Source organism: Diachasma alloeum, unplaced genomic scaffold, assembly GCF_001412515.2.
Source record: "Diachasma alloeum isolate Michigan unplaced genomic scaffold, Dall2.0 Dall_scaffold_00201, whole genome shotgun sequence".
Lineage (NCBI taxonomy): Eukaryota > Metazoa > Arthropoda > Insecta > Hymenoptera > Braconidae > Diachasma > Diachasma alloeum.
In genome coordinates, this window is record NW_021680366.1 from 920922 (window position 1) to 948919 (window position 27998).

A 27998-nucleotide genomic window follows, 5' to 3' on the forward strand; every position below is an offset into this window, starting at 1 on the left:
ACTATCCGTAACGAAAAGCGAGAGTGGGGACGACATTTCTATGGCTCACTGCTGTACCCGCCGAGGCGCTCACTCCACCAGTTTCACGCTCTCATATGCGACCTATGCGACGAAGCCGACGAAGCCCAGTGAGCTCCCCGCAAGCAACAAAGTGGTCAGTCTCGCCCAATCCTCGTGGCCGGATACTGTATTGGATCGGTCCGGAGTTATGCCGCTCGTGGGTAAACATCCTAAACCGATCGACACGTGAACCACTGAAAGTGTTGGACAAACTGAGAGAAAAAATCATCGTTATCTTATTCACTCGTCCCCTCCCACTCGAGTTTTTAAATTCAATTGCGGAGTTGCGTAATCGAGACACATGTTGAGTAAGTAGAGTTGTTTATTCCTGACGAATAGAGTAAAATCATCGAGATTAAGTCAATGAGAGAGTTTATCGAACATGAAATTATAAAAATACAAAAATGTTAGGTGTTGATGTATTATTTAACTATTTCCGCAGTTAAAAAACTTGGGGAAATGCATCACGAAACATTTTCTTCTATAAAATTTCAAATGTTATGGAAATGATTGACGTCTTCTCGTAAACTGTTTTATTTATTTCTGAAGAGTCCATTTGTATATGAAAATATGAATTAGTTTTTTGGGATTAATTCAAAATCGTTAAGTATCGTTGTTTATTTCTGCAGAATAGACTAAAATCATCGAGATTAAGTCAATGAGAGAGTTTATCGAACATGAAGCTACAAAAATACACCACTGTTAAGCTTTGATGTATTTTTATTGAACTATCTTCGGAGATAAGAAAACAGGGCTAATGTATCGAGACATTTCCTTCTATAAAATTTCAAATGTTATGGAAATGATTGACGACTTCTCGTAAACTGTTTTATTTATTTCTGAAGAGTCCATTTGCATATGAAAGTATGAATTAGTTTTTTGGGATGAATTCAAAATCGTTGAGTAAGTATTGTTGTTTATTTCTGAAGAATAGAGTAAAATCATCGAGATTAAGTCAATGAGAGAGTTTATCGAATATGAAATTATAAAAATACAAAAAATGTTAGGTGTTGATGTATTATTTAACTATTTCCGCAGTAAAAAAACTTGGGGAAATGCATCACGGAACATTTTCTTTTATAAAATTTGAAATTTTATGGAAACGCTTGACGCATCCTCGTAAGCCGCTTTATTCTAGGGTAAAAGTCCTATTTAAATAGAAAAATACACAAGTTTCACATGTCGGTGTATTTTTATTTTCCTATTTCCGGAGTTAAGCCTTGAGAAAATTCATCAAGAGATATTTCTTTCTGAAAGAATTCAAATGTTATAGAAATGTTTGGTTAACGCATTTTCGTCAACCGCTTTATTTAGAAAGCGCTTTCGAATATAAAAATATGAATTAGTTTTTTGTGATGAATTCAAAATCGTTGTGTAAGTACCGCTGTTTATTGCTGAAGAATAGATTAAAATCATCGAGGATAATTCAATGAAATACTCAATTGAATATGAAATTATAAAAATACACAAATGTCATGTATTGGTGTATTTTTATTAACTATCTCTGGAGTTGGGAAACTTAGGGAAATTCATTAAGAGACACTTCCTTCTATAAAATTTCAAATTTTATGGAAATGTTTGCTTGAGGCATTCTCGCAAACCGGTTTATTATAGTCTGAAAAGCCCATTTGAATCTAAAAACATGAATTAGTTTTTTGTGATGAATTCAAACACGTGGAGTAACTATCGTTATTTATTCCTGAAGAATAGATTAAACAATATTTTTTGACAGTGATGTTGCGTTCAGCGAGTGGCTGAACTGTGCCTTCTTCGTTTACAAGTAAACGAAAAGACTTTTTCTGTACTGCTTCTCACGATTTCTCGTCTGGGAATTGGTATTACATACTTCCCAAACTTGAAAACTTGAAAATCACTACAGAAAAATATTGTTCCTGGGCTGTTGCGATGGGGTTTTTTGACTCGTGTGGTTGGCCAGTCCTCGCCTACGGCTCGGAGGCTAACGCCACACGAGTAAAAAACCCCATCGCAACAGGCCGGAAAATACTATTTTTCCGTACTAACCTTCACTTTTCCTCGTCCGGGGATTGGTATTGACCTTTCCTCAAACTCGTAAAAGGGAAAATCACTGCGGAAAAATATCGTTCACGACCGGTGCCATAGGGTTTTTTTAATGGCCAACCACGCCAGTAAAAAATCCCATCGCAGAAGCCCGGGACAAGATTTTTTTGTAGTGATATTCAACTTTTCTAGTTTGGGAAGTATATAATACCAATTCCCAGGCGAGAAATCGTGAGAAGCAGTACAGAAAAAGTCTTTTCGTTTACGTGTAAACGAAAAAGGCACAGTTCAGCCACTCACTTACTGGCCAACCACGCGAGTAAAAAAACTCCATGGCACTCGCCCTAAAATATCCTGTTCGTTTACTTTTCTTTTACGAGTAAATGAAAAGCCACTTTTCGGCACGAAGTGAAGGTAGCAGCAGTATCAAAGAAGTTTTTTATATGCATTGGCTTTTCGCTGCAATTCGTTCCTTAGAAGTTTTTTAATCCTGAAAATTGTTAATGAATGTTCTAATTCGATAGTTGCGTGCGTCCAAAGAGATCACTTTTTGTGAACCTCTATTTTACTAGGGGAAATGGGTCAAAGTCAACGTTGTGATCGACTTTGAATCGTACTATCTTTGCTTGTAAACAGAGATATTGGGATTTTTCTCAAGGATTTTTCCAAGGTCAAACATTCTACTTGACCCCACGTTGTCCTATAGAAAACCTCATCTCAGTATAAAAATATGAACGAATCTTTTATTTTTTTTTTTGGCTAAAATAGTCTTCATGTCAAAATTTTCAAATTTTATAAATTGGTAATTAATGTTTCAATTTGAAGGTGTTATAATTATGTAGCAAGAGTCATTAATTCTCGGGGACCCCGTTATTTCATGGTAAAACACGTGGAAAATTGCTTTCGACACACCACAGGCACTACATTTTTGCTAATAAATTAGCAATTTACGTTTGAATGACATTTCTATGACGATGCATTTCAAATTGAATTCAATGATTCATAGAATTCAACACTGCCCCAGCGTTCAAATTTTTGACGTTTCCCTTAATATTGATTTCAAAATAAATTTTTTCAACAACAGATGATGTGTCAATCTCATGATCGAACTCGGTGAAGATGGCACTCGGAAGAATATTTTAAATCACAATTGGATTCATTTAAACAATTATTTTTTCACACAGAGAAAAATTTTCTAAAAAAATAAATTAGACAGTAGACTAGGCACCAGGAAAATTGTTGTGTAGCACCGGAAAAATTATTGGGGACACCATAATTTTTCTGAAATAACATTCGAATTCCGAAACCCAAAATTAATCATCCTAATTGACGAATAAAATGCAAAAACAAAAACCCATTAAAATATGAATTAAATTTTTACATTCCCCAGATTTTCGTTACAGAAAATTAATTGTTTGAGAGCTTCATAGATTTAAATTTCATAGATGAAAAATTAATGTTTGAATTCGAGAGTCATATGTTGTGAAAGATTTTCGGAGAAAGTAGTTCTTTGTTACGGGAAAATGTGACGCAGAAAGTCCTATGGGGAGCAGGCACAAAGAAGCTGGAAGACCTTCCCATGTGCGTGTTATTTCGATTTATTTGTATGCGTTTAAGCCTGTTGCCTGCATTGGACCAACGGCGCGGGTCGTTGGGGCGAGGGGGAACCCTCCATGGGGTATTCGAGTTGAAGAATGCTGTGGCTTGGGTCTCTCATTCCTGCTGGTACCGATATCTACAATTCACTTGGAGGAATACAGATAAAACTTAACCCTCAGCCTTGGTAAGAACAGCAAGGTCGGTCTAAAGGAACTGGTTCTGTCGCAGAATTCTTCTTAACATGTCAGTGATTAGTCATATTGTGATTGGGTGACACATTGCAATTTTTATCTGCGTTCTTGAGATAACGAACTGCGAGGAATGATCGTTAATTGTCGTGAACCGCTTGTTTCATTGTAAAAAATCTCATTCAAACATAAAAATGTGGAAGTCGCTTTTTATATTTATTACCTTTCCACTAAAACATTCGTTATTTACACGTTTGTAAATTCTATAAATTCTTCCTCAGTACTCGGAGGAAAATTTTCTAGAAAAATTCATGTGTTAAGCACCATAAACGAGTCAGCATGTACACACCTGTAAAAATTATTGCGTAGCACCAGAAAAATTCTCGTGCGCCGTTAGTAACGTCTGGTGCCCCCAAGAATTTTTCCGGTGCTGAACGCTAATTTTTCAAGGGTGCAAATTGTGACGCGTTTATGGTGCTAGTACATAAATATTTATAGAAAATTTTTCTCAGTGTATTGGTGAATATAGCAAGGTCCGTCTAAAGGACTGATTCTGTCGGGGAATTCTTCTTAACATGTCAGTGATTAGTCATGTTGTGACTGGGTGACACATTGCAATTTTTATCTGCGTTTTTGGGATAACGAACTGCGAGGAATGATCGTTAATTGTCGTGAACCGCTTGTTTCATTGTAAAAAATCTCATTCAAACATAAAAATGTGGAAGTCGCTTTTTATATTTATTACCTTTCCACTAAAACATTCGTTATTTACACGTTTGTAAATTCTATAAATTCTTCCTCAGTACTCGGAGGAAAATTTTCTAGAAAAATTCATGTGTTAAGCACCATAAACGAGTCAGCATGTACACACCTGTAAAAATTATTGCGTAGCACCAGAAACATTCTCGTGCGCCGTTAGTAACGTCTGGTGCCCCCAAGAATTTTTCCGGTGCTGAACGCTAATTTTTCAAGTGTGCAAATTGTGACGTGTTTATGGTGCTAGTACATAAATTTTTATAGAAAATTTTTCTGTGTATTGGTGAATATAGCAAGGTCCGTCTAAAGGACTGATTCTGTCGGGGAATTCTTCTTAACATGTCAGTGATTAGTCATGTTGTGACTGGGTGACACATTGCAATTTTTATCTGCGTTCTTGAGATAACGAACTGCGAGGAATGATCGTTAATTGTCGTGAACCGCTTTGTCTCATTGTAAAAAATCTCATTCAAACATAAAAATGTGGAAGTCGCTTTTTATATTTATTACCTTTCCACTAAAACATTCGTTATTTACACGTTTGTAAATTCTATAAATTCTTCCTCAGTACTCGGAGGAAAATTTTCTAGAAAAATTCATGTGTTAAGCACCATAAACGAGTCAGCATGTACACACCTGTAAAAATTATTGCGTAGCACCAGAAACATTCTCGTGCGCCGTTAGTAACGTCTGGTGCCCCCAAGAATTTTTCCGGTGCTGAACGCTAATTTTTCAAGTGTGCAAATTGTGACGTGTTTATGGTGCTAGTACATAAATTTTTATAGAAAATTTTTCTGTGTATTGGTGAATATAGCAAGGTCCGTCTAAAGGACTGATTCTGTCGGGGAATTCTTCTTAACATGTCAGTGATTAGTCATGTTGTGACTGGGTGACACATTGCAATTTTTATCTGCGTTCTTGAGATAACGAACTGCGAGGAATGATCGTTAATTGTCGTGAACCGCTTTGTCTCATTGTAAAAAATCTCATTCAAACATAAAAATGTGGAAGTCGCTTTTTATATTTATTACCTTTCCACTAAAACATTCGTTATTTACACGTTTGTAAATTCTATAAATTCTTCCTCAGTACTCGGAGGAAAATTTTCTAGAAAAATTCATGTGTTAAGCACCATAAACGAGTCAGCATGTACACACCTGTAAAAATTATTGCGTAGCACCAGAAAAATTCTCGTGCGCCGTTAGTAACGTCTGGTGCCCCCAAGAATTTTTCCGGTGCTGAACGCTAATTTTTCAAGTGTGCAAATTGTGACGTGTTTATGGTGCTAGTACATAAATTTTTATAGAAAATTTTTCTGTGTATTGGTGAATATAGCAAGGTCCGTCTAAAGGACTGATTCTGTCGGGGAATTCTTCTTAACATGTCAGTGATTAGTCATGTTGTGACTGGGTGACACATTGCAATTTTTATCTGCGTTTTTGGGATAACGAACTGCGAGGAATGATCGTTAATTGTCGTGAACCGCTTGTTTCATTGTAAAAAATCTCATTCAAACATAAAAATGTGGAAGTCGCTTTTTATATTTATTACCTTTCCACTAAAACATTCATTATTTACACGTTTGTAAATTCTATAAATTCTTCCTCAGTACTCGGAGGAAAATTTTCTGGAAAAATTCATGTGTTAAGCACCATAAACGAGTCACCATTCACACGCCGTTAGTAACGTCTGGTGCCCCCAAGAATTTTTCCGGTGCTGAACGCTAATTTTTCAAGGGTGCAAATTGTGACGCGTTTATGGTGCTAGTACATAAATTTTTATGGAAAATTTTTCTGTGTATTTGTGAATATAGCAAGGTCCGTCTAAAGGAACTGGTTCTGTTGGGGAATTCTTCCTGACATGTCACTGACCTGTCGGTCATGTTGTGATTGTATAACACGTGGAAATATGAAGATCTATTGTCATATGGCAAAGATATGAGTCTTAATATCTGACTGTCAGGCAAAATTTTTCAGAATTTTGTTTCTTTATGATAGGCACTGAAATTTTTATGTGCATTCTCGAGATATCACATTGCGAGGAATGGTCTTTCGTTGGTGTTAATAATTTCCAGGGGTAATTCGAATGAGTCAATGATTCTTCTATCTCGCTTCGTGAGAACATAAGCTGTTGCTAAAAATACAGAATGAAATCAAGTCAGTGGCGAAGTGGTACGATGTGATCGGTCTTTGTGAATGTTTTCTCAGTCTCGGTGAATAATGAATGAAACAATGTGTCACCTACAGCTAGATTTGAAGATTTTCAATTAAGAGATAATGCTGTTAAATCCGTTGAAAATTGATCCTGTGCAGGATTCGCGATAAAAATGAATTCATTGATCATCAATCCCGGGTACACACTAATTTCACACCTATAATACACCTTAAGAGGGTCAGATTATAGAATTATTTCACAGAACGAAATGATACGCAAAATTTTGATGACATTTCAATTGATGATAACACTATGACATGAAAAAATAGAAGAAGACAATAGTGAAATAATTTCAAAACAGAAAACCCGTTCGGACGCAAATCACTAATTTATTAGCAACAATCACTCCACTCATTTATAAAAAATGCCATCGTCCACTAGTTAATTTTATATTCTCTTCGTATTCAAATGGGGATTGAATGGAAGCTTTGGTGTTTTCAACAAAAAACTATACTACAGATTAGGAAATTTCGATAACCTAGGGTCGAATAGGGTCTGCATGGAAACTGTGATGTTCAATAAACACAGAAAAACGTTTCAGCGGAAAAAAATTATCAAAGTACTTGGCTCGAAGCGTCCTAGAGTTGAATACCCGAATACCGAACACTGAAGGCAACTATAGAAAGTTTTATTCAAATTGAATGAACGTACGTAGGTGATGATCAAAGGGAAAAATTACACATTATTCGGTAGAAATCCTGAACGAAATTCCATCTACGAAAAAATTTCTGTCACAAGAGTGTCTCCTATCAGTCCTTTTTCCCTGACCTGGCGAAGTTTGAAACCCGACGTCCTGGTACTTGTGTGAACGTTTGCAGCGTCACGAAATCGGTGGGCGTTTAGTATTTTCATATTTGGATATTTGTGAGACTGCAGTTTTACCCGTGAAAAATGCTGTTTTTCCGCGTAATTGTGGGTTCGGCGATGGGAGGGAAGGGATTTTTTACTGCTGAGTGTGAATATAGAGAATGTTGAGGAGAGAAACGAGTTGAATTTGTATTTCTTTTTGAAGAAGTTAGTCATCATTCACGAGTATGATTATGGGTGAGGCTGCAGTCACGGGTTTCTACTCATTGTCAGTACAGTCTCCCAGATTGAATATTCAATAGGGAACTTGCATGGAGCTTCCTGATGAGCCAATTTCTTGAAAGTCGTTAGAACGGTCGCGAGAGAGCTGATACGTAGTAAAAAGCGAGGTGCAAAGGCCCAGTGGTGGGATTTGTAGCGGTAGTCGGACAGTTTTTTCCCGGACAAAATCTCCTTGAAAAAAATTTCCCCGTACAATTGCTTTTTGCGAAATTTCCTCGAAAAAATTCCTTTCAACGAGTCTTCTGAGGGGTAAATTTTCCGCCAATAACAATCCGTATCCGTAACGACCGAATTTTGTATACAAACACAAAAAAAAACCTGAATTGAGTATAAAATATCATCAATTTCGTGATTCCCCTCCCCCCCCCCGGACTCAACAATAAATACTACCTTAAGGCGGTTCGGCTGAAAAGCCAAAATAATGAAAAAAAAATAGAAAATTCACGGGAGAAATTTCTGAGTATGCTGCATCACTGAGAATTCTTACACATTTTTTTCAGATCTCAGTCTTAAGAAAAAAAATAATGAAATTTGGATGTTTTCGTAACCCCTCCAGCTATAACCTCCGAGGTTACCCCACTCTCAATTAGGGAAATTTCCATAGCACCCAAAAAACTAATGAACTGTTGAGGAAAAACTAGTGGGTGATAAATCAAATGTTTCTTGAGAACACGTGTAAGTCTCAGTTTTTTTTCAGATTTCATAAGAAAGTTATTTGAACAAATGATTCGGAAAGTTATGAGTTTCGGGGCAATTACGTCCTCACGCGCAGGCGCGTGATTCGAATGTCGATGAGCATCATGGGAAAGGTATGGGTTGGACCATGGAACGGAGAGAGAGAAAACACTCGACAGGTTTACCAACGCGAGATGCATTTTAATATTATTTCAATGATTAGAAAAACATCCAATAAAAATTATTTGACACCCGTAGGTGATGAGAAAAAAATCAATCAATTTGATGAATAAAATCAATATTCAAAAAATGTTCTAACGCGCACTTAAATTTTCCACACCTTCAAGAATGTTTTAATTGGGAGAAAAAAATTGTTTAAAGTGAAAATAATAAAACAAAGAATAATTAAATTGAGAAATAGTTGAATGTAGCCGAAACCCCCAATTTCTGGACAACTGGGTCATTTTTATTTATTTATTAAATGTTGATCAATAGAAAAAAATAATTGATCACATGATTATACACAAGTGATATTATGGAGAGGTGGAATCGTCCAGAAACTAACCCCCGTCCAGAAACTGACCTGTTCACCCTAACACAATAAATCCGAAACCTAAATTTGATCGATCACAATGCTCCGTCCGGAAAAAAAAAAGCCTGAAGGGCAGCTCACTCTACGATTGACATGTAGGTTGTACCACGTGACTGCGAATGATGCAATTCCATTGGCTGAAATTTAAATGGGAAAAATTCTCCATAAAAATTCTATACTCCTAGGGAGAAAACTTCACAGAATTTTTTCTCGGACGAAATCGAAATCTCTAAATATTTTTCATTCGTGAACTTAAAGATAGTCTTTCTCATCTCAACTCTGCATACTTAAAGACATAATACATCACATTGACCGTTGGCTCGGTGATACCGCCCGTAAACCCTGTCATAAATAGAATAATCGGTGGAGGTTTGTTGTAGAGATTAGGCTAGCGTCTGCAGCTCCGGAGTTCATGACAGTGAATATGACAACAAAGACTTCAATAGGCCGTGAAAAAGTCGTAAGAAGTTTCTTCAATGACTGGGTAGCATTGAAGTCCAAGGATTCTCTATAAATAATTACTCAACGTTCTAACGTTTAACCACACAATTCTCATATCTTAAATCATCATGACTCGGCACTGTTACAGAGTTGAGCAATAAAAAAAGGAAAAATGTTTTGATATGACTTTTTGAGAGAAAAGTATTCTTCCCTCGTCAATGTATTCTTTCTGTGGTATAAACCTGTCGAGTTCTCGTAGATCAAATGATTGCCGTACAGTAGATTAGATTTTTTTCTGCCCACAGTCTGAATTCTTTAATTAAATTTCCTTCTATGAAGTTGGTTAATTTCCCTCAAGTAAATCTGTTCTACTCCATTAAATTTTTCCACGTAGAACATATTGTTGTTCGGTATCAGAGCTAGTATTTTCTCTCAGTGTACGCGGAGAGAAGTAAAAATTACGGAATTCACTGTTCGCTAACCGATTACGAAATCGACTCAGAAAAATTAAGTGACGGTATCGTAATTTTTCACAGGAGATTCAGGTAAAAATTACGAAAGGCTTTGGAAAATATCAATTTTTCTTTTCCTTCTTTTTTTGTGGAAATAATTCGTTTGAGGACTGTGCTTTTTTTCATAATAATTTTATCAACTATTTGTCGTTTATTGTGGAAATAAACGCGATAAATACTGTGGAAAACAATGAGAATCAACAGCAATGTGATTAGGAACAACTGTAATTTCCAAAGTAAATTCCGATAAATGGAAATTTCGAAAATTGGGGAAAGCATATTTTCGACCTTCCCAACTCACAGCAGGATTTTTTTCATCTAAAAAGCACGTAAAAATGACAGAATAATCTAATTAACAAATCCATAATTGGACACATTTTCAAATGATTATAATGATTTTTTTATTTTAAACATTATGTGCAATCGTCAAACTCAAATTTAAAATCGTCTGAATCCACTCTCCGGTGTTATCGCAAAGAGACATAACAGGTGCACTAAAATTTCGAAGATTTTTATAAATGAAAAAATAAGGGAGTCTATTTTGCCCCACCCTCCCCTGTTTTATCTTCCTAAATTAATAAGCTGTTGTTTGAAATTCAAGAATAAATTTCAAGAAATAGTCCAACAATCACGTCAAGAAATTTCAATAATTTTTCATAAAATTCTAATGAAACAATGCACAGCTCATCTGTGCGTTTTTCTCAATATAAATTTCCAATGGAGAATATCCTATAGAAAAAACCAACAGAATCCGATTCTTCTATACAACTTATTCTATTGAGATATTTTCTATGTATAGTAACCACTCAGCTCAAAATTTCCAAGCTTTTTTGTTTGACATTTTTAATCAAGAGAGAGAAAACTAGAGTGCAAAAAACTTCGAAAATTCATGTTGAGGAATTCCTATGAAAAATGTCTCAATTGAAAAAATTGCATAGAAAGATGAAATTTTTCTGACGTTTTCTATAAACCAAGCGTGCAGTAAAGCTGCGGAATCCTTCAATAGAATCGGCCAAAAATTAGCAGAATTTTCAATAGAAATATAGTACAATCTTGTATCTAATTCGCTAGCGTTGCTATTAAATTTTTTCGTGCCTGATTCCTAACAACATTAATAAACAGAAAACGAGAAAAACTCGTCTATTTATAGCAGCAATGTTTCTCTATAAATACATCTTCGCTCATAATATTTCTAAATTAATTATAAATCTCCGATAATCAGAGGGAGAAGACAATGCCACAACATTGTTAATATTTCTTTTTTATATTGTTACGGAAACCATTCATTTCAAGAAAGGAGATAAACATTAGAAATCCAGCACCAAATTTCAAGAAAAACCGCCAAAATTCGCAACAACATTGATCAAAAAATAAACTTCATACATAACTCGATCATTCGAATCTAATCTGATCCCCCAGATTACGATAAAATATTCTCCGATCAAAATCCGAATCCATTGCTCCATAAATATGTATTGAAAGATGCTCGTAGCACGTGCATCGTCTACTGTTTCATTAGATTAGATATCAGTTATCTTGGTATTCCAGCACATTGATGACAAGACGGAGTAGCGAGGAGGGAACGGCGACGTTGAGGGTCGCCAAAGTGTGAATAGCAGAGAATCCCGGCAGCTTGAGTGAATTGGTTCATCCATCAATCGTATAAATAAATATTTTTCAATATGAGACCCTGGACAAATAGGACAGTCACTCTGGCTGTTATCGGAATATCGCTTTTTTTCATTGGGATTGCTCTGATGTTCCTCTGGCCAGTGCTCTTCCATCATATCCTTAGTCAGGTATGGACTGCATCAGTTGTATTTATTCAGATAGCATTATTGTTACCAGCACGCCTATACTGTTCATCATTTTTCTGAAGACTACTCTTTACACGAGTCCCATCTCATTTCGTCATTAACAAGCTGTACATTGCTTTGTATCTGTTGTATATATTACGATTCCATCATTGTTGCGAGTATCCTGAGTGAGAGAATGTTCAAGATAATGGAATTAGCTAGCCGTATAAAGAACTACAAGAGATAAATTCGAAGGAACTTGCACACTGTTTTGATATAAAGATTTCTTGATATTTCCGATGATGGAAAAGTGTTTTATAAAAAATTGTTAAGCTCATCTTTTTAAATTAATTCATGAAATTAAGTTTGAACAAATATTCATCGCCTCATAAAATACAACATTCGTTGAAAACGAAATTTATGCCCGAGTGGTGGTCTGTACTATTTTATGTCGTTTAAACAAGACTCATTACACGTTGGCACATAAAGATCTTTTAATATGTTAGGTGTTTGCAAAATAATTTTATCTTGATTTCATCTTTTGAAAAATTTGTGAGAAAATAATTATTCGATTTGAAGAAATGCTCCACATCATAAAAGCCAGCTGACTACATAATTCCCATTTCATTCTTTCATCAGCAAGCTATTCTTTGTCTCATATCTGTTGTATATATCAGGATTTCATCATTCTTACTACACTGAGAGAAAAACAAACACGTCAAACAAGTCTTGTTTGGGCTAACAAAATCGTTAGTTGAAAATTACCAAAAAAGAATTTGTTTGGTTCGAATTTGAAAGTCTCAAACATGAATAATTGTTCTGCTTTCGACAGCAATNGAAATATTTGGCTCAAGAGGCGGATAATTCACACCAGACGGTGCCTTTTCAGGATGAAAATATCTCATATAGAGGACAATTTATCAACAAATATTTTATCCTTAAGTTACAAGATTGCTATCACATCATTATTATTGTTTCTTTTCAGGGTTCATTTGTTGTCTGTGATTATTAGACAGCTGAAATGAAAAACTACTATCCCTTGTTTCGCATAAAACAAAGATTTTTCGGTAGCAAAATACGTATGGGAGTATCGAATAACGAAGGAGTAGTGCTAGAAATGACATTTCTTGCGTGTACAGAGAATGCAATTTTTTTTGAACTACTAAATCTATTTTTACGACAAAAATCTTTCATTCCGACGCACTCTCTGCATGTTTGGCCCAAAAAATCCTTTTTTGATAATTTTTAAAAAACTATTTTCTCGACACAAGTAAGACTTGTTCGAGAACTTTGTCGTTTTTCTCTCAGTGTAGAATCTTCAGTAAATTATCTATCAGAATCAGTGACAAAAATGTCCAAGAAAAAGGAATTAGTAATTTGAAGATTTGCAAGAGAGATGGATGTAAGAGACCTTACACACTATTTTTCTAATGAAGATCTCTTGATAAGTCAGATAATTACAAAATCATTTATCCAAAATTAGACTCATCCTTGAAAACCTTTTGAGGAGAACAATCATTCATAAAATCCTTCAAATATCAATGAAATCAGTGAGATATGTGAATGTAACTAACCAATTGGTTTGCCAAGAAAAAAATCTTTTGAAAAAAAAAACAACCATCAGGGAAATGTATTCTCAAGAAATATTCATCGCCTCACGAACGCCCCTACACGATTCCCACCTAATTCCCTCATCAACCGGACAAAAATAATCTTCCTCCACGATAACTCTATTGACCGCAATAATATTCCTTGCCGCTGTTTTCTAATTCAATTACCCGTCTACATTAGTTAACTGGACTAATCTAGCAGGTCCAATGTGCAATAGTCATCATCATTCACGATCACGTCTCCATCAAGTTATTATGACGCTTCTGCATTTTGGGTCAATAAAAATCACTCTCATTAAACTGATATTCAATTTTACAACTGTCTCAGGAGCTTCCTATCACTCCAACATCACGTGTCTTGGATCTGTGGAGATCAACGGGTGACAAAATCCCACTCAACATGGAGTTTTACTTCTTCAACTGGACAAATCCGGAGGAGTTAAAAACACCTGGAAAAAAGCCAAATCTCGTTGAAGTGGGACCCTACACATTCATGTGAGTGTTGTGAATGAAATATGATCATTATTCACTGTGACCTTGTCGTTTTAATCTCAGCTGGTGGTCTTGGTCAAGACCGTAAACTTGTGGCTGCTCAAACGATAGCTTTATCCGTGAGGGTAACAGTAAATTAACCTCAAGGTATTGACAATTTGATGAATACATCAGTTGGACTGCTGTCCTTTCGTTGAATTATCAGACTCGTGGGCGAACAAATGAAGCCGGCTATTAAATAATTGTGGAACTTATTACTTTCTCGGGGGACAATTGGACCTACTCGAGTGATGAGACGCCGCTTGACAAGAATTTACCTCGGCTTTCTTGGAAATTAATTTGGCCTTGAAATTCGATAAATCTTGGGTGATGGGGTGGTCTCGATTGCCATCGTGTCAGGCATTATTATGAAACAGTGGGATTGGAAGTGGAGAATGAGGTGTTTAGCTGCACTCGGGTGGATAACGCATTTGTATCAAATTAGGAAAGGGGCGCGCTTCGCGCACTAGAAGCTAGTAGTTTACGCAATTATTTATAATCTTGACGAAATAGATTGCCCACCAAAAAGCTCTCTATTTGAAAATTTCCATTCTTTTTTATAGTATTTATGATGGAAATTGATAAGATCATGTGCTTTATTCAGTGAAAATGCTTTAAACATGTGAATTAAGTAATTCATCAATTCCAAATAATTTCTTTTGAATCGAAAAATTTCATGGAAAAACCGAGTGAATCCACTAGATAATTTACTCAAGTCTGATTTTAACCAATCAGAGTGCAGTATTCCGGCTCACGTGAGATAATTCACCAGGTGAAATGACAAAGCAAGATGAGTTGAGATAAACTAGATTATTTTGTGAATGCCCTTAGAATTCATGATCTTCTCTGAACTTCATTCATATAGAAGTTGGTAATCTACAAAAAAAGGACTTCTGATTTTTTCTTTATCATAATTTCAGTAGTTTCGGAGATAATGTGACTACAATGATAAGTTACTAATAGATTATTCGGCTATAATACGGCCATACGTATATGTATGACCGTATAAATTCAACGGTTGAACAGAAATTTGAATACGATGATAAGTTATCGTAAGATAAATGTGGAAGCCAATGGTTTAGTAATGATAACAAGATCTCAAATAAGGGATTATGCTCTACTGGAAAATGAGTTTACTTTGACGAACAGATTAATATTCCTCATCTTTCGAGTTTAGCCATCAGTGATTAGAAGAAGGAACCCTGTGAATCTCAGAGGAGATAACGATGGGCATTCTGTTGTATGTCATATCTCAATATTTTTTGAGTGAGTGTATCCGGACCGAACCCAGTCAAAAATAACGGCCAACAAATATGCAAAATAATTGAAAAATGATCAATTATTAATTAAAATTATTAATTGGGCAGAAAGAGACACCCAATCATTAGCCATCGCCTAAAGACGATCGGGAAATTAAATATACGCGATAGTAATGCATGCAACATTATTTTCTATTTGGTTTCTTCATTTGGCACTTTTTAGTATTATACATCTGCGTCAAGAGTGCGTGACACCATCTTATCAATATGAATTACAAGACGACGATTGTATTACAAATGTAATAGTGGAATGTACGGTGTGTAATCGAACAGAAAAGTAAAATTGAAAATTCACAAATCAGTGTCATTATTCGTGATTAGAAGAAAGAAAACTTCAAAGTCCACAGATAACGATGTACATTCCATTGTATATCACATTTAAATGTTTGGAGTGAGTGTATCCAGAACAAATAGAATTTGATATAACATTGACTAAAGCATCCCAAAAATGCAAAATGCGTAAAAAATAGGGTAGAAGGAGACACCGAATCATTAGTCATCGCTTGAAGGCTGTTAAGTAATTGTTATTACTTAAAGATTTATAAATCTATGCAATCGTTTTGTTGCACCGCACTTTTTAGTATTACATATTTGGTTCAAGGGGGCGTGGCACTAATCGAATGGTAAAAGTAAAATTGAAGGTTCACAAGTCAATGTCATTGTTGATGATTAGAAGAAAGAACACTTCAGATCCCAGAGATAACGATGCGCAGTTCATTATATTGCATGCTTCAATATGCACTGTTAGAAAAAAATTGAAATTTCGTGGACAGTTGACTACTATAATTTTCTGGAGTGACACTGATTTAGGGGAAAACAATCATGAAGTTATTTGAATTTCCAATCTAATATGAATATTCAGTGGCAAATTATATTGAATTTTCAGTGAAATCTTTCATTTCATGATTTTTCCCCCCCTAAATTGCATTTAGTGTCACTGTCCTGAACATTCAAGAATATATTGACCGAAATTTTCTGGTGCTCTATTCATTTTCAGAGAAAAGTGGAACAGAAGTTGACAGTTCTCTCTGATTTTTCCACGGCATTTTGAATTTTCAATGACGAAATTCTTTGAAATTTCAGTGATAATGAAATTCGATCAAAATTTCCAAAAAGTACTGGAAATTTCGGAAAAAAATTCAACAGTGTGTTTGGAGTGAGTTTATGCAGACCAAATAGAATTGAAAATAACAGTAAATGAATCATGCAAAATGCGTAAAAATGGGGCAGAAGGAAACACCAAATTATTATTCATCGCTTGAAGACTGTTGAGTAATGATAATTACTTAACGAGTTATAAATCAATGCAATCGTTATCTTGCATTGTTGGACATTATTTTTCATTCCGTTAGGTCTTTTCGTTGGCACTTTTTAATATTACACATCTGATTCATGGAGGCGTACCACCATCTTATCAATATGAAATATAATACAGGAATTTTATAGCAGACGTAATAGTGGAATGTACAATGAACGCAGCAGTAACAAAAAATTAAAGAATTAAAGTGAATGTCAAAAATTAAAGTGAATGTCATACTCGGTCAAATCCAGTTGATGACACTGACTTTTCCTCTAACATTAGCATAATTCGTTAATTATCTTTGCAGTCATAAAACGGAAAAAGTCAACATAACGTTTCACCCGGAAAACAGCACCGTCAGCTACTTCGTGAGGAAGCACTGGTACTTTGATCCAGAGAAGAGCAACGGCCAACTGAACGATACTTTAATTCAGTTAAACATTCTCGCTGTGGTAAGTAATTTCCTTCGACCTTGAATGGTTACGGAGCAGACGGTTTAGAAAATTAGGGTGCTAACATCTTTCTGGAGTCTGAAGCAGACTGGAATCCTCCCTTCCCTAATAGGGAAGTTCGTATTGACTGATTACAACATTTATGTAGAGAAAAACCTTGAGACCTTTCATGATTAAGAATGATTTCAATAATTCGAAATCAGTGATTTCAGGAAAATAAAGTTAATACATGCTAGAGGGGAAGCGAAACGGGTTGTGTCAAATTATGAAAATCAAAACTGACAATGATAACTGGTAAATAATAACGAATTCGTTTGATTCCACTCCGCCAATCTTGAGCTAATAATGATGAAAAGCGGTCCATTTTACCACTTTACTATGGCAGTGAGTGCGGCATTTTATTATCATCGTTGGCAGGCGTGTCAATTTCAAAATCACGAATTATTTGCACGGTTCGCACTACGTCAGTGCGCCACTAATTTCGGTGATTTTATTGATTTCGGAGATGGTTTCGACAATAATTTCGGAGAGCCGAAATCACTTGACTTCAGTGATTTCGGTTATTTCACGTGATTTCGGAATGATTTCATGTCAGAGTGGTGCCGTGATTTCGGGAGTGAGTACACTGAGAGAAATATCGTCATAAAATCACAAAACTAATTTCTTGCGTCAAATATCTCATCTCTTGAGGATAAATTTCTTGGGATAAGAATTTTGGATAATGCGTCAGACAATGTCAGATTTCGGTGAAGTGTTCATGACTTGAACACGAACATTTCATGATAAAGTGAGAATTTCTTGCCACAAGAAATCGATTTTTTCGTGTGGGAAGATGAGAAAATGACTAAAAATATTAAAAGCTTCGATGCAGTGAATCATGAATCAGAGACTTTGATATTGAATGAGTAGAGAGTTTATGCAGAGGAAAACTTCCAGATATTAACAAAATATAAACTCACGCTCACTTACGCTCAATCGCATTGAGTTCGAAGGCAAGCAATCTTCTTTTCCTTCTGTCAAACTATTCTTGTCTTTTAAGGAATATTATCTCATTTCGAAAAAAGACATCACCTTTTAATTCAGTAACTTCCTCCTTAGCCCGAAAAGCACCGATTGTTTGTCTGAAACCTACCATAAATTGATCAAATATGTATGCGATGTTTTTCGTTCAAGAATAGTATTTTTCCGGCCTGTTGCGATGGGGTTTTTTTACTCGTGTGGTTGGCCACTCCTCGCCTACGGCTCGGAGGCCAACACCACACGAGTAAAAAACCCCATCGCAACAGCCCCGGAACAATATTTTTCTGTAGTGATTTTCAAGTTTTCGAGGTTGGGAAGGATGTAATACCAATTCCCAGACGAGAAATCGTGAGAAGCAGGACAGAAAATGATTTTTGTGATATTATGTAGATTTTTCTCTTAGTGTAGCCCCCCGGCTTTGTCCCAGAGAGCACAGATTTCTCGTCTGGGTAGCGATTTATGAACTAAAAAGTGCTGCGACGACTCGTGTCAATCGAATGATATTTTTTTGTTACTCATCTGCTGAGCCAATCATGGGCCATCATTTGAAGGTCAACCTTCAAATGTGTCATAGAATGTCATAAAAAAAAGTTACAAAATTTTGAAGCCGTCATGAAATATCGAATTGTGTGACCTTTTTACTGCTATTTAGATGGAATATGACGGTTACATAAGATTTATATCGCAAAAAAGATCATAATCGAGGAGTGAGACCTCAAACATTTATCAAATCAGAGGACTTTTCAGACAAACTTTTCATTACCGTTTTTTTATTCATCTTTTTGTTTTTCTGAAGTATTATTTTGCCACTTGTAAAATGCAATTCTTATTCAAGTATTTATATTTTGTATTTAAGGGTGCCAAGTAAATTTGGAAAAAGATTCAAAAAAAATTTTGTCTTTCCCTCCATCATTGGAGAAATATGTATTCATCCATCCGACGAAATTTCAAACCCGCAACTGGAACTAGACATCGAGAAAATAAATGCGGAAAATCCTCTATTTCGCGTGACGAACCTCGAGAAAGCATGGGATCAAATGGGTACGGCGGGTTGAAATATCCCTCTTATTCACCCGGGTACCCCATTGTTTTTTGTCGCCATCACATTGAACACATCATTCCCCATATCTTGAAATGTTTTCAAATTTTTCTTGAGTTCCTAGGGGGTTGAAACGTTCAATTTAATCAAAACTCCATAAGAGGCCGTGTATAAGACTGATTTTGTTTATTTAATTTCTCGATATCCATAAGTTCTAAAATTTTAAAATTGTCACCAATGTTCACCATCTGTCTAATACTATTAATTAGAAAAATTATAACTTTGTTGGTGAATGTCAATTGTCAAGGTCATCGCCAAATTCACTTGGCACCCTTAATTCATGTTGATATCATCGTCTTGTAGGCAGCTGCTAACAAAATCAAATACTGGAACAAAGCTCTCCAAGGTACAGTCTCCCTACTCCTAAGCGAGATTTCCTCAATTCACATTGTGAAAACTGTCGATGAGATGATGTTCACTGGATTCAATGATCAACTAATCGATTTGGGAAAATTGGCAATGGACGAGGAAGACATGAAAATCCCGAATTATGACAAATTCGGGTGGTTTTATTTGGTAAGTTCGATTAAAGTCATGTAAAAATTTCATAATTCCTCAAGTGGGGAATAATTTCACCTTGACAAACGAAAATTCTCGAGATGTTCAACTTGGAATAAATCCTGCTGAAAAAAATCATTCGGAAGCAAATGGATAGCCTAGAACATTCCTCTCTGGATTCTCAATCATTTGAAATTCAAATAATTCATCTCGTTTTACAACTTTGTTATTAAATAAAAGATGGACAAACATACATTTTCTCTGTTATAGCAGAGAAAAAAAATTACTTCTGCCAAGGAATCATTTTCTTGGGAGAAGAATTTTTTTTTTAAGAGCTTATTTCTCCCAGTCAGTAATTCCTAGGTGGTCCACGTCCATCTCCAAATGTTACAATTATGTTCAATTACGAGATGATCATGCTACATATGACCTTGAATGATTTTCATGCTACATATGACCTTCAATATTTTTCGGGTTTTTCAAATTTGAGATTTTCTTACGTAAAATATTTTGTAATAATTCTAACTGTTAATAGTTGTCAGTGGAGTTCATTCAAGATCATATACAGCATAATCATCCCATAATTCAGCATAATTGTAATATTTGGAGATGGACTTGAACCACCTGGGACTAACTGGTTTGGAGAAATGCGCTCCTAAAAAAATACATTCTTCTCCCAAGAAAATGATTCCTTGACAAAAGTAATTTTTTTTTTTCAGTGTATTTATTAAGATTTGTAACATTTGCGATCGTTTACACCCGATTCACTGTTCAGCTGACGGTTGTATAACTCTTTTAATGTCAGTGAATCATGTTGTAATATCTTTCCATGAGAATCGCGATGACTGGAATATTCTGGTGGAAATTACGTTGATCGTATTGATAAGAGGTAAATTGCGGCAAATGTTGAGTGTTGAATGACACGAGAATTCGCGTTAGAATAGCGATCTGAGGTTGGAGGATTTTGTTATTTGATAAGTTTATCATTTTTGCTTCCAAAGGGAAACTTTGTAACGTCCGATTTTCACATTTTTTAATTTTCATTGGAAATTATGTAGAATGGTTTGAAACGTGAAAACAAGTGGCCAATTGCATTTTTTTATAAATGAGTACAGTAATTGTTGTTGATCAATTAGCAATTAGCTTCCGAATGTGCTGTCTTATTTGAAATTCTTATTTCACGATTCTCTTCTTCAATTTTTTTATGCCATAGTATCATCATTAATTGAAATACACTCTAATTAGAGAGGGTCTGAATGTAGAACGTGGGGGTAATTTGTACCAAAAATACCAATTTACTCTGCATTTCATTAGAAATTATCCCAGTGAACGTGAATGATTGCTCAATATTGCGTATAATTTTTCTGTAACGGAGAATGATTTTTTACCGAATGCGTTCGCTAAAATTTCACTTCCATTCGTCCTGATATCCTTCACAAGCAGGTATTTTTTCATTGAATTACGCTGAGAAAAAATTTTTTTTTGTCGAATATTCATTTATTTCAGAGACGTATTTATTCTGTCAAAATCGCATTTCTCGAAGCGAGTCGTTCCCAGGCGATCCTGATTAGGTGTCAATTATAACAATCATATTACTGTAGAAGATGATTATGTTGCACATGACTTTGGACGAACTCCTCCAACGATTATTCATTTTTTTTTAATTTTTCATTTCCTAGAGGGAAGAATTTCGATTAATTTTTTGATCTTGATAATTATTGAAGGAGTCTCTCAAGGTCATAATTAACATCATCATCTTCTAGAGCTATATAATTGACATAATTGAAACCTAATGGAGATTGCCTGACAATGACTCGGCTGGAGAAATACGGTAATGAAAAAATGAATACTCCTCTCAAGTAAATTGATATTTGGCAAAAATAATTTTTTTCTCAATGTACATTTCACTCCACAATTATCTTTCGTACAATAAAATTTGCTATGATTTTCTGGATATTTTTTATTCAACTCTTCTCTCCGTGCACGGAAAAGTTTCAACTGACACTGAATATTTTATTCGATAGCACGTAAATTTTTCCCATATTGACATGAAATTTCCTCAAACGTCCTCAGAAATTTTCCGGAAATAAGGCGACATTCAAATACTACGCCACATGATGACGGGGAGGGGGGTCTGTAGTTTGTAATGTCACACCATTTTTTTTTTCCACTCTTAATCGAGAAAACCAGAAATAAAATTGCGTTGTTTTTTTTCACTTTCATACTGATTGTTCTTGATTCAACTGCTATCCTGCCTTGCAGAGAAATGGATCCACGTTCTTCGATGGACATTACAATGTGGCGACCGGAGAAGATGATATTGCTAATCTTGGGACTTTAAGAAAGTGGAATTATACAGACGTAACGGATTATTACAAGAGCCCTTGTAATATAGTTGAGGGAAGTGCTGGTGAATTTTTTCCGCCCAACAGGGGAATGGATGAAATCACTACTTTCACCGCTGATTTATGCAGGTGAGCACAAAAAATATCGTTCATTGCATTTTTTATATAATAAAGTAATGAAATTCTGAGTTTTTATACAACTCATTTGCGTTCCTTCTGTTGGATATTGTCATCAAAAACGAAAAAAATTCATCGGAAAAGAACGTGAAAAATTCCGAGAGGTTTTAGAGAAGAAAAATCAAGAGAACAAGTTATACGGAAGAATCTTTTCTATTAAATACGATAATTATCACTGCAAATCAGAAAAAGAGAAAACAAATCAATAGAATTTAATATGACCCCCATCATCCTTATTCTGACCCTCGTGACCCTTAATCTGACCCTTGTGACCCTTATTCTAACCCTTGATCTGACCCCAGTGATCTGTAATCTCAACCTCGTGACCCTTCTTCGCCTCTTACATGGCTAAATTTGCTTTTTTTGTATTTTTTACGCAAATAGTGATTTTTTTAATATGAAAAAAAAAAACGAAATCAGCTGTGTAGGAGTCGAATTCCAAAAAAACTAGCTCGTAATTGTTGTTCCACACATTTTTCCGAAAATTTTGAAAGAAAAAAATCTTTTGTAGCTCAAAAATTGGAGGCCCTGGACTGTTTTTAGCATTTTCAACGTTTTCGGGCAAACGAACAATAAAAAAAATTTTTTTTGGCACTAATTATTCGTTTTCAGAATTGATTTTCTTGATGAGAAAAAAAGAAAAATAGAATTTAAAAAACTTGGAAAATTTGAGCCGGGCAAATTCTATAGAAAATATACAAAAATAATAAGTTATATAGAAAAATCGAATTCTGTTAACTTTTTCTATTGAATTTTTTCTGTTGAACATGTCAATAGAATTTAATAGAAATTCAATAGAACTTTCAACGAATTCGATAGGTTTTTCTATTAAAATTTTTCGTGCGTGGATATATTGATTTTCGGAGTAATTTTCTAACAGCGTATAAATGATTTCCTAAATATTCAATTTTCAATCATCTTTCTAGGCCAATAACATACGAATACGTGGGAAAGGCAACTCACCACGGGATCACAGGGTACAAGTACGAGCTCGGGGAGAAAAGTCTCGGGAACAGTTCATTCAGGCGATTCCCTCACAGTACAGCAAAGTATTTCGAGAGAACCACGACTACTGAGGACTTCTTCAACGCTGATCACTCCACGAAAAAGAGTGTCCCCGACGATTCGGATCCCGATGTCGTCAATATGGGACAATGCTACTGCGATGGCGAGTGCAGCCCCATGGGGGTCATTAACATCACAACTTGCAGATATGGTGCCCCTGGATTCGTTAGTCTTCCACATTTTCATAAAGGTGATCCTATTCTGAGGGAACAAGTGATAGGGCTCAATCCCAACGAGAAGGATCACACTTTTTATTATCTTTTGGAACCGGTACGTTTAACTATTTGGGTAGACCTTTTACAACATTCATTACATTATAAATTTTTTAAAGCGATATAAATTAACGCCACTTGACTCGTTGAGTGCGCAGAATAAATTTAAAAATTAAAAAATTCATCACTGAGAATTTATCTAATGAATTCTATCATTGATGAGTGTAATACATTTATCTAGTGAATTCAGGGATGGCCATCAATCATTGGATTCTTCAATATTAAGGGAATTTGAGCCTTACATTGATTAAGGTTCACATATAATCATCGAAATTAAAAAATAATAAAACAATTGATAATCTAAACTTTCGATTGAACACGCATGAACAAATTCAATAGAAAACCTAGCGAATTCGCTAGAAAATTCTATTGGAATTCTATAGGAATTCTGTGGAGTTTCTGTCGGATTTCTATTGGAATTCTATTTAAAAATTCTATTTGTTTTTGGCGCTGATTCTATTGGATATTTAATACAAAAAAGTTAATAGACTTCGAATTTCTGTTTGAATTTTTCTCTTAGATTTTTTCTATCAGAATTATTGGGCACAAATGTTCCAAGTTTTTTCCGTTGGATTTTGTTTGTTTTGTATTGCAGAATCCCAGTGGGAAAAACTTAGAAAATTGATGCCCAAGCATTCTTATAGAACAAATCTCACGAGAAAAATTCAAACAGAAATCCGAAATTTATTGATTTTTTCTTATCGAATATCCAATAGAGTCAGCGCAAAAAACAAATAGAATTCCAATAGAATTTTCTAGCGAATTCGCTAGGTTTTCTCTTGAATTTTTTCATACGTGAAGATGAATCAAATAATTCCAATTTATGATTATGTCTATCTCCGATTGAATTCTTTCTTCAATTATTTTTTCAAACAATAAATTCTCGTGTGCCTAGGATGCTTCAACATAACACGCCATTTAGGGATGTGAAAATATAAATTATTTATTACGAATGTTTAACACGGATGATCATTTTTATGTTGAGCATAGAATAGTTCTATGAAACATTCTCGTTATTTCCAAATTAATTGTGAAACTGATGTAATTTCTTTCATTACAGAATACTGGAGTCCCAATTGACGTTGCAGCTAGACTCCAAGTGAACATTTTACTCCAACCATTTGACTTTGTCTCGTAAGTATAACTGATGATAAATGGATTAAAATCATCTACTGGTTGAGAAAGATTCTAATGAATTTCTCTGTAAATTGATGAATCTTTCACATAATCCAAATCTTTCGTCCTCTGACTGTTCTTTGTTCATTAAAAATGATTTTTCGTTTCAGAATTTTTAGAGACGTTCCGAAGATTTATTTCCCCTGCTTTTGGTTCTCCATGAGAGCCGGCACGACTGAGGAGCTAGCATCATCCCTACGGATGCTTCTTTTAGTACCTAGTATAGGGTCATATTCAAGCATAATCATAGCTATTGTTGGGGGCCTTGTTCTATTAATAATCGCCATCACTCAGTTTCTGCAAAAGGGACGAAGTCATCCCAAAGTGAGTACCAACCACAAATGTGAAAAACTTTATACGCAATCACGAAATTTAATTTTTTTTTTCAATGCAAAGAGCAATTGTGTCCCTTTGTGATAAGCCTAAACTGAGCTCAATTGATAAATTTGTTTCTGAGTTGTGAGTAATTGAAAAAAAGTCTAAAGTATCCATTTTATCCCACCCTCTCCTATATAAGATTTGTATAAAATATGAGGTATTCCATGCCAAATGAGTCAACCGTTGACCCTCACCCTCTTAGAAATTGATGGCGATTTTTTCTACGATTGGGGGGTTGAAAAACTATCTCTCAAATTTTTTTTAGATTTTTTCGACAGCCCAGTTTAGAGATATGATTTTTTTCTCGTTTTTCCGTTTTTTTTCAATAACTCGAGTTCTATCCATCCGATTTTGATTTATTAAGCGTCAAAATTTTTCATTTTTTACTGCCTATAAGAACATTTTTAGCAAAAAATTTTTTTCGATCTTGAGATGCTCATAATAACGAATTTTCGAGAAAAAAAAAAAAGTTGAAAAAGTTGAATTTTGCAAATTATATCACTTTTGATTTGTTTCATTTTTTTTGCCAGTAATTCTTATAATCAAAACAAGTATTTTGAGCGGTCATACAAATTGGGCATCCTCCTGGATCTATTTTATTTTTTAATTTTTCTTTTTGAAATTTCGCAAATTTGGTTAAAACACCCCAAAACGACTTCGATTGCGTTTCGAAAAAATATGTAATATATAGGTATACAGTCAAATTCACTTCATACTGTCTATAATCAAAGTCAATTCACGCCATTTGGGGAAACCGAATGAAGTTCTTCGCTCACTATGATAAATCGAACTATCAATTCTTCCAGAATCCCCGATTGAAAAGACCCGGTTGGATGTCCGAGGACGAGAAAAAGGACAAGAAATCAGAGCACGTTTACATGGACACAACGACGATGCCTGACGACAACGAGAGAAATGATCGTCAATTATACCCTACAATGAACTGATCCCGGAGGTAATCAACAAATTTTGCTCACGACAAGAGTGTGATAGAATACAATTTAACATTATCCAATAATCGAGTCAGATTTGTCCTACAACGATACAGGGTCGATGATATTATCACGTTCCATGTCCGAATTCCCCCCTCGAATGCCATAGAATAATTAGAAAGGAGACACCAAGATTTTCGATGTGAGAGTGATCAGGCGCAGAATGTGCAATTAATTAATATGCCAGATGATCAATTCTGCAGTGAAGTGATGAAGCACAGGAAATTAATCCCAAAATCTAATCCACTAACATTAAGAGAGCAGCTTCAATAATTAATTGAATACTAAAACCAAGATAAACTTTTACATATCCCAGATTATTTATTTTACTCATCAATAATTATTATTTTAAAAATTAATTGATCTGATAATTATTACATAATTAAAAATGGATTAATTATTAGTTTCAATCAAAATCGTCGATTCACTTTCCTCTAGAATGAAAATCTTTACAAGAAATGTCAGATTTTTCTTTAAAAAAAAGTTGTTTCCAATAATTCCTCAAATATTTACAAAATAATATGTAAATTATGTTCCACGAATCTCCTGTTCTCCACCATTCCACTGCTGAATTATAATAAACTAACTGACTCAGGAAAGATCATACCAAAAATACCTATAAATCTATTCTAATCTGTAATTAACATAACGAGAAAATTTATATTTGATAAAATCGACATTTTTTAGAAAAAACAAATTGTATAACAATTGAAACATTTACGGAGAGAGTGATCTCTTCATGAGTGACACTAATAAGAGCGATCAAGTGATAGTGTCGATGGTATGATAGTCTTTAACATATCTACCCACTGCCCGTAATGAAAGAAAATAATTGACCTTTGTTTATATTTAATTAGTGTCATAGTGGCGTGACGATTGTCATGGAGTTTGAAATGCCTATATATAATTTGCTGTGAATTTTATACACGTTTTGCCATTCCAAGTTTCAACTACATATTACTTCATTCGTTATATTTTATGTACTGTGAAATGATATGATGACATGTAGATGGAAGAAAGTCTCTGCAGGATCGTATGAATTTTTCCAAATGAGTTTAAATAAATGTTTAATATTTTTATAGTGATTTTGTATCAATCAAACTATATCCTTTTAATTAAAAAATTTATACGACATATTTTCTACTTTTCATTACAATAATTTATTCATTTCCATAACTCAACATGAATTCATTTCATATTTTTTCTGTTTTTTGTTCGGAGACGAGCAGAAAATAGGTGTAGAAAGCTTGAACACTTTGTTTTTCATCAATCAAATTTACGTGAAGAGACATTAATTGAATTAAATAAACTTTATTCGAATCAAATAAATTGGTTGTTGGATTCCAATGGAGAATATGTTTGGAATGAGTGAATTATTTATTTCATTTAATTAAAATCTTCTCATTGGAAAAAAAGTAAAGTTTATGAATTTTTGACAAAACTATTGGCGAAATGAAGTTTGAAATACTTTTCAACTACATTTTACTTCATTCGTTACATTTGATGCACTGTGAAATGATATAATGACATGTAGATGGAAGGAAGTCTCTGCAGGAACGTATGAATTTTTGAAAGTAAGTTTGAATAAATATTTAATATTTTTATAGTGATTTTGTATCAATCAAACTGTATCCTTTTAATTAAAAAATTTACACGACATATTTTCTACTTTTCATTACAATAATTTATTCATTTCCGAAACTCAACATGAATTCATTTCATATTTTTTTCTGTTTTTTGTTGGGAGACGAACAGAAAATAGGTGTAGAAAGCTTCAACGCTTTGTTTTTCTTCAAATTTACGTGAAGAGACATTATTTCAAT

The 27998-nt window shown here is 34.6% G+C and overlaps 1 protein-coding gene across 1 annotated transcript; it reads left to right on the forward strand.

Annotated features, from left to right (window-relative positions):
* The first annotated feature begins 101 nt into the window (after window positions 1-101).
* Window positions 102-27834, forward strand: LOC107035856 (protein croquemort). Its single transcript, XM_015253460.1, has 10 exons — window positions 102-368; window positions 11694-11944; window positions 13880-14046; window positions 17009-17153; window positions 19576-19788; window positions 22033-22244; window positions 23219-23627; window positions 24690-24763; window positions 24916-25129; window positions 25990-27834. Exons 2-10 carry the CDS (start codon window positions 11828-11830, stop codon window positions 26128-26130), a joined length of 1692 nt encoding a protein of 563 aa, XP_015108946.1. The 5' UTR covers window positions 102-368; window positions 11694-11827; the 3' UTR covers window positions 26131-27834.
* The last annotated feature ends 164 nt before the right edge of the window (window positions 27835-27998 follow it).

Coding starts and splice junctions, on each gene's coding strand:
- LOC107035856 (XM_015253460.1), top strand. CDS start 11,828: ATGAGACCCTGGACAAATAGGACAGTCACTCTGGCTGTTATCGGAATA. Junction 17,154..19,575: donor AGTTAAACATTCTCGCTGTG/GTAAGTAATTTC, acceptor ATCGTCTTGTAG/GCAGCTGCTAACAAAATCAA. Junction 22,245..23,218: donor TTCACCGCTGATTTATGCAG/GTGAGCACAAAA, acceptor TCATCTTTCTAG/GCCAATAACATACGAATACG.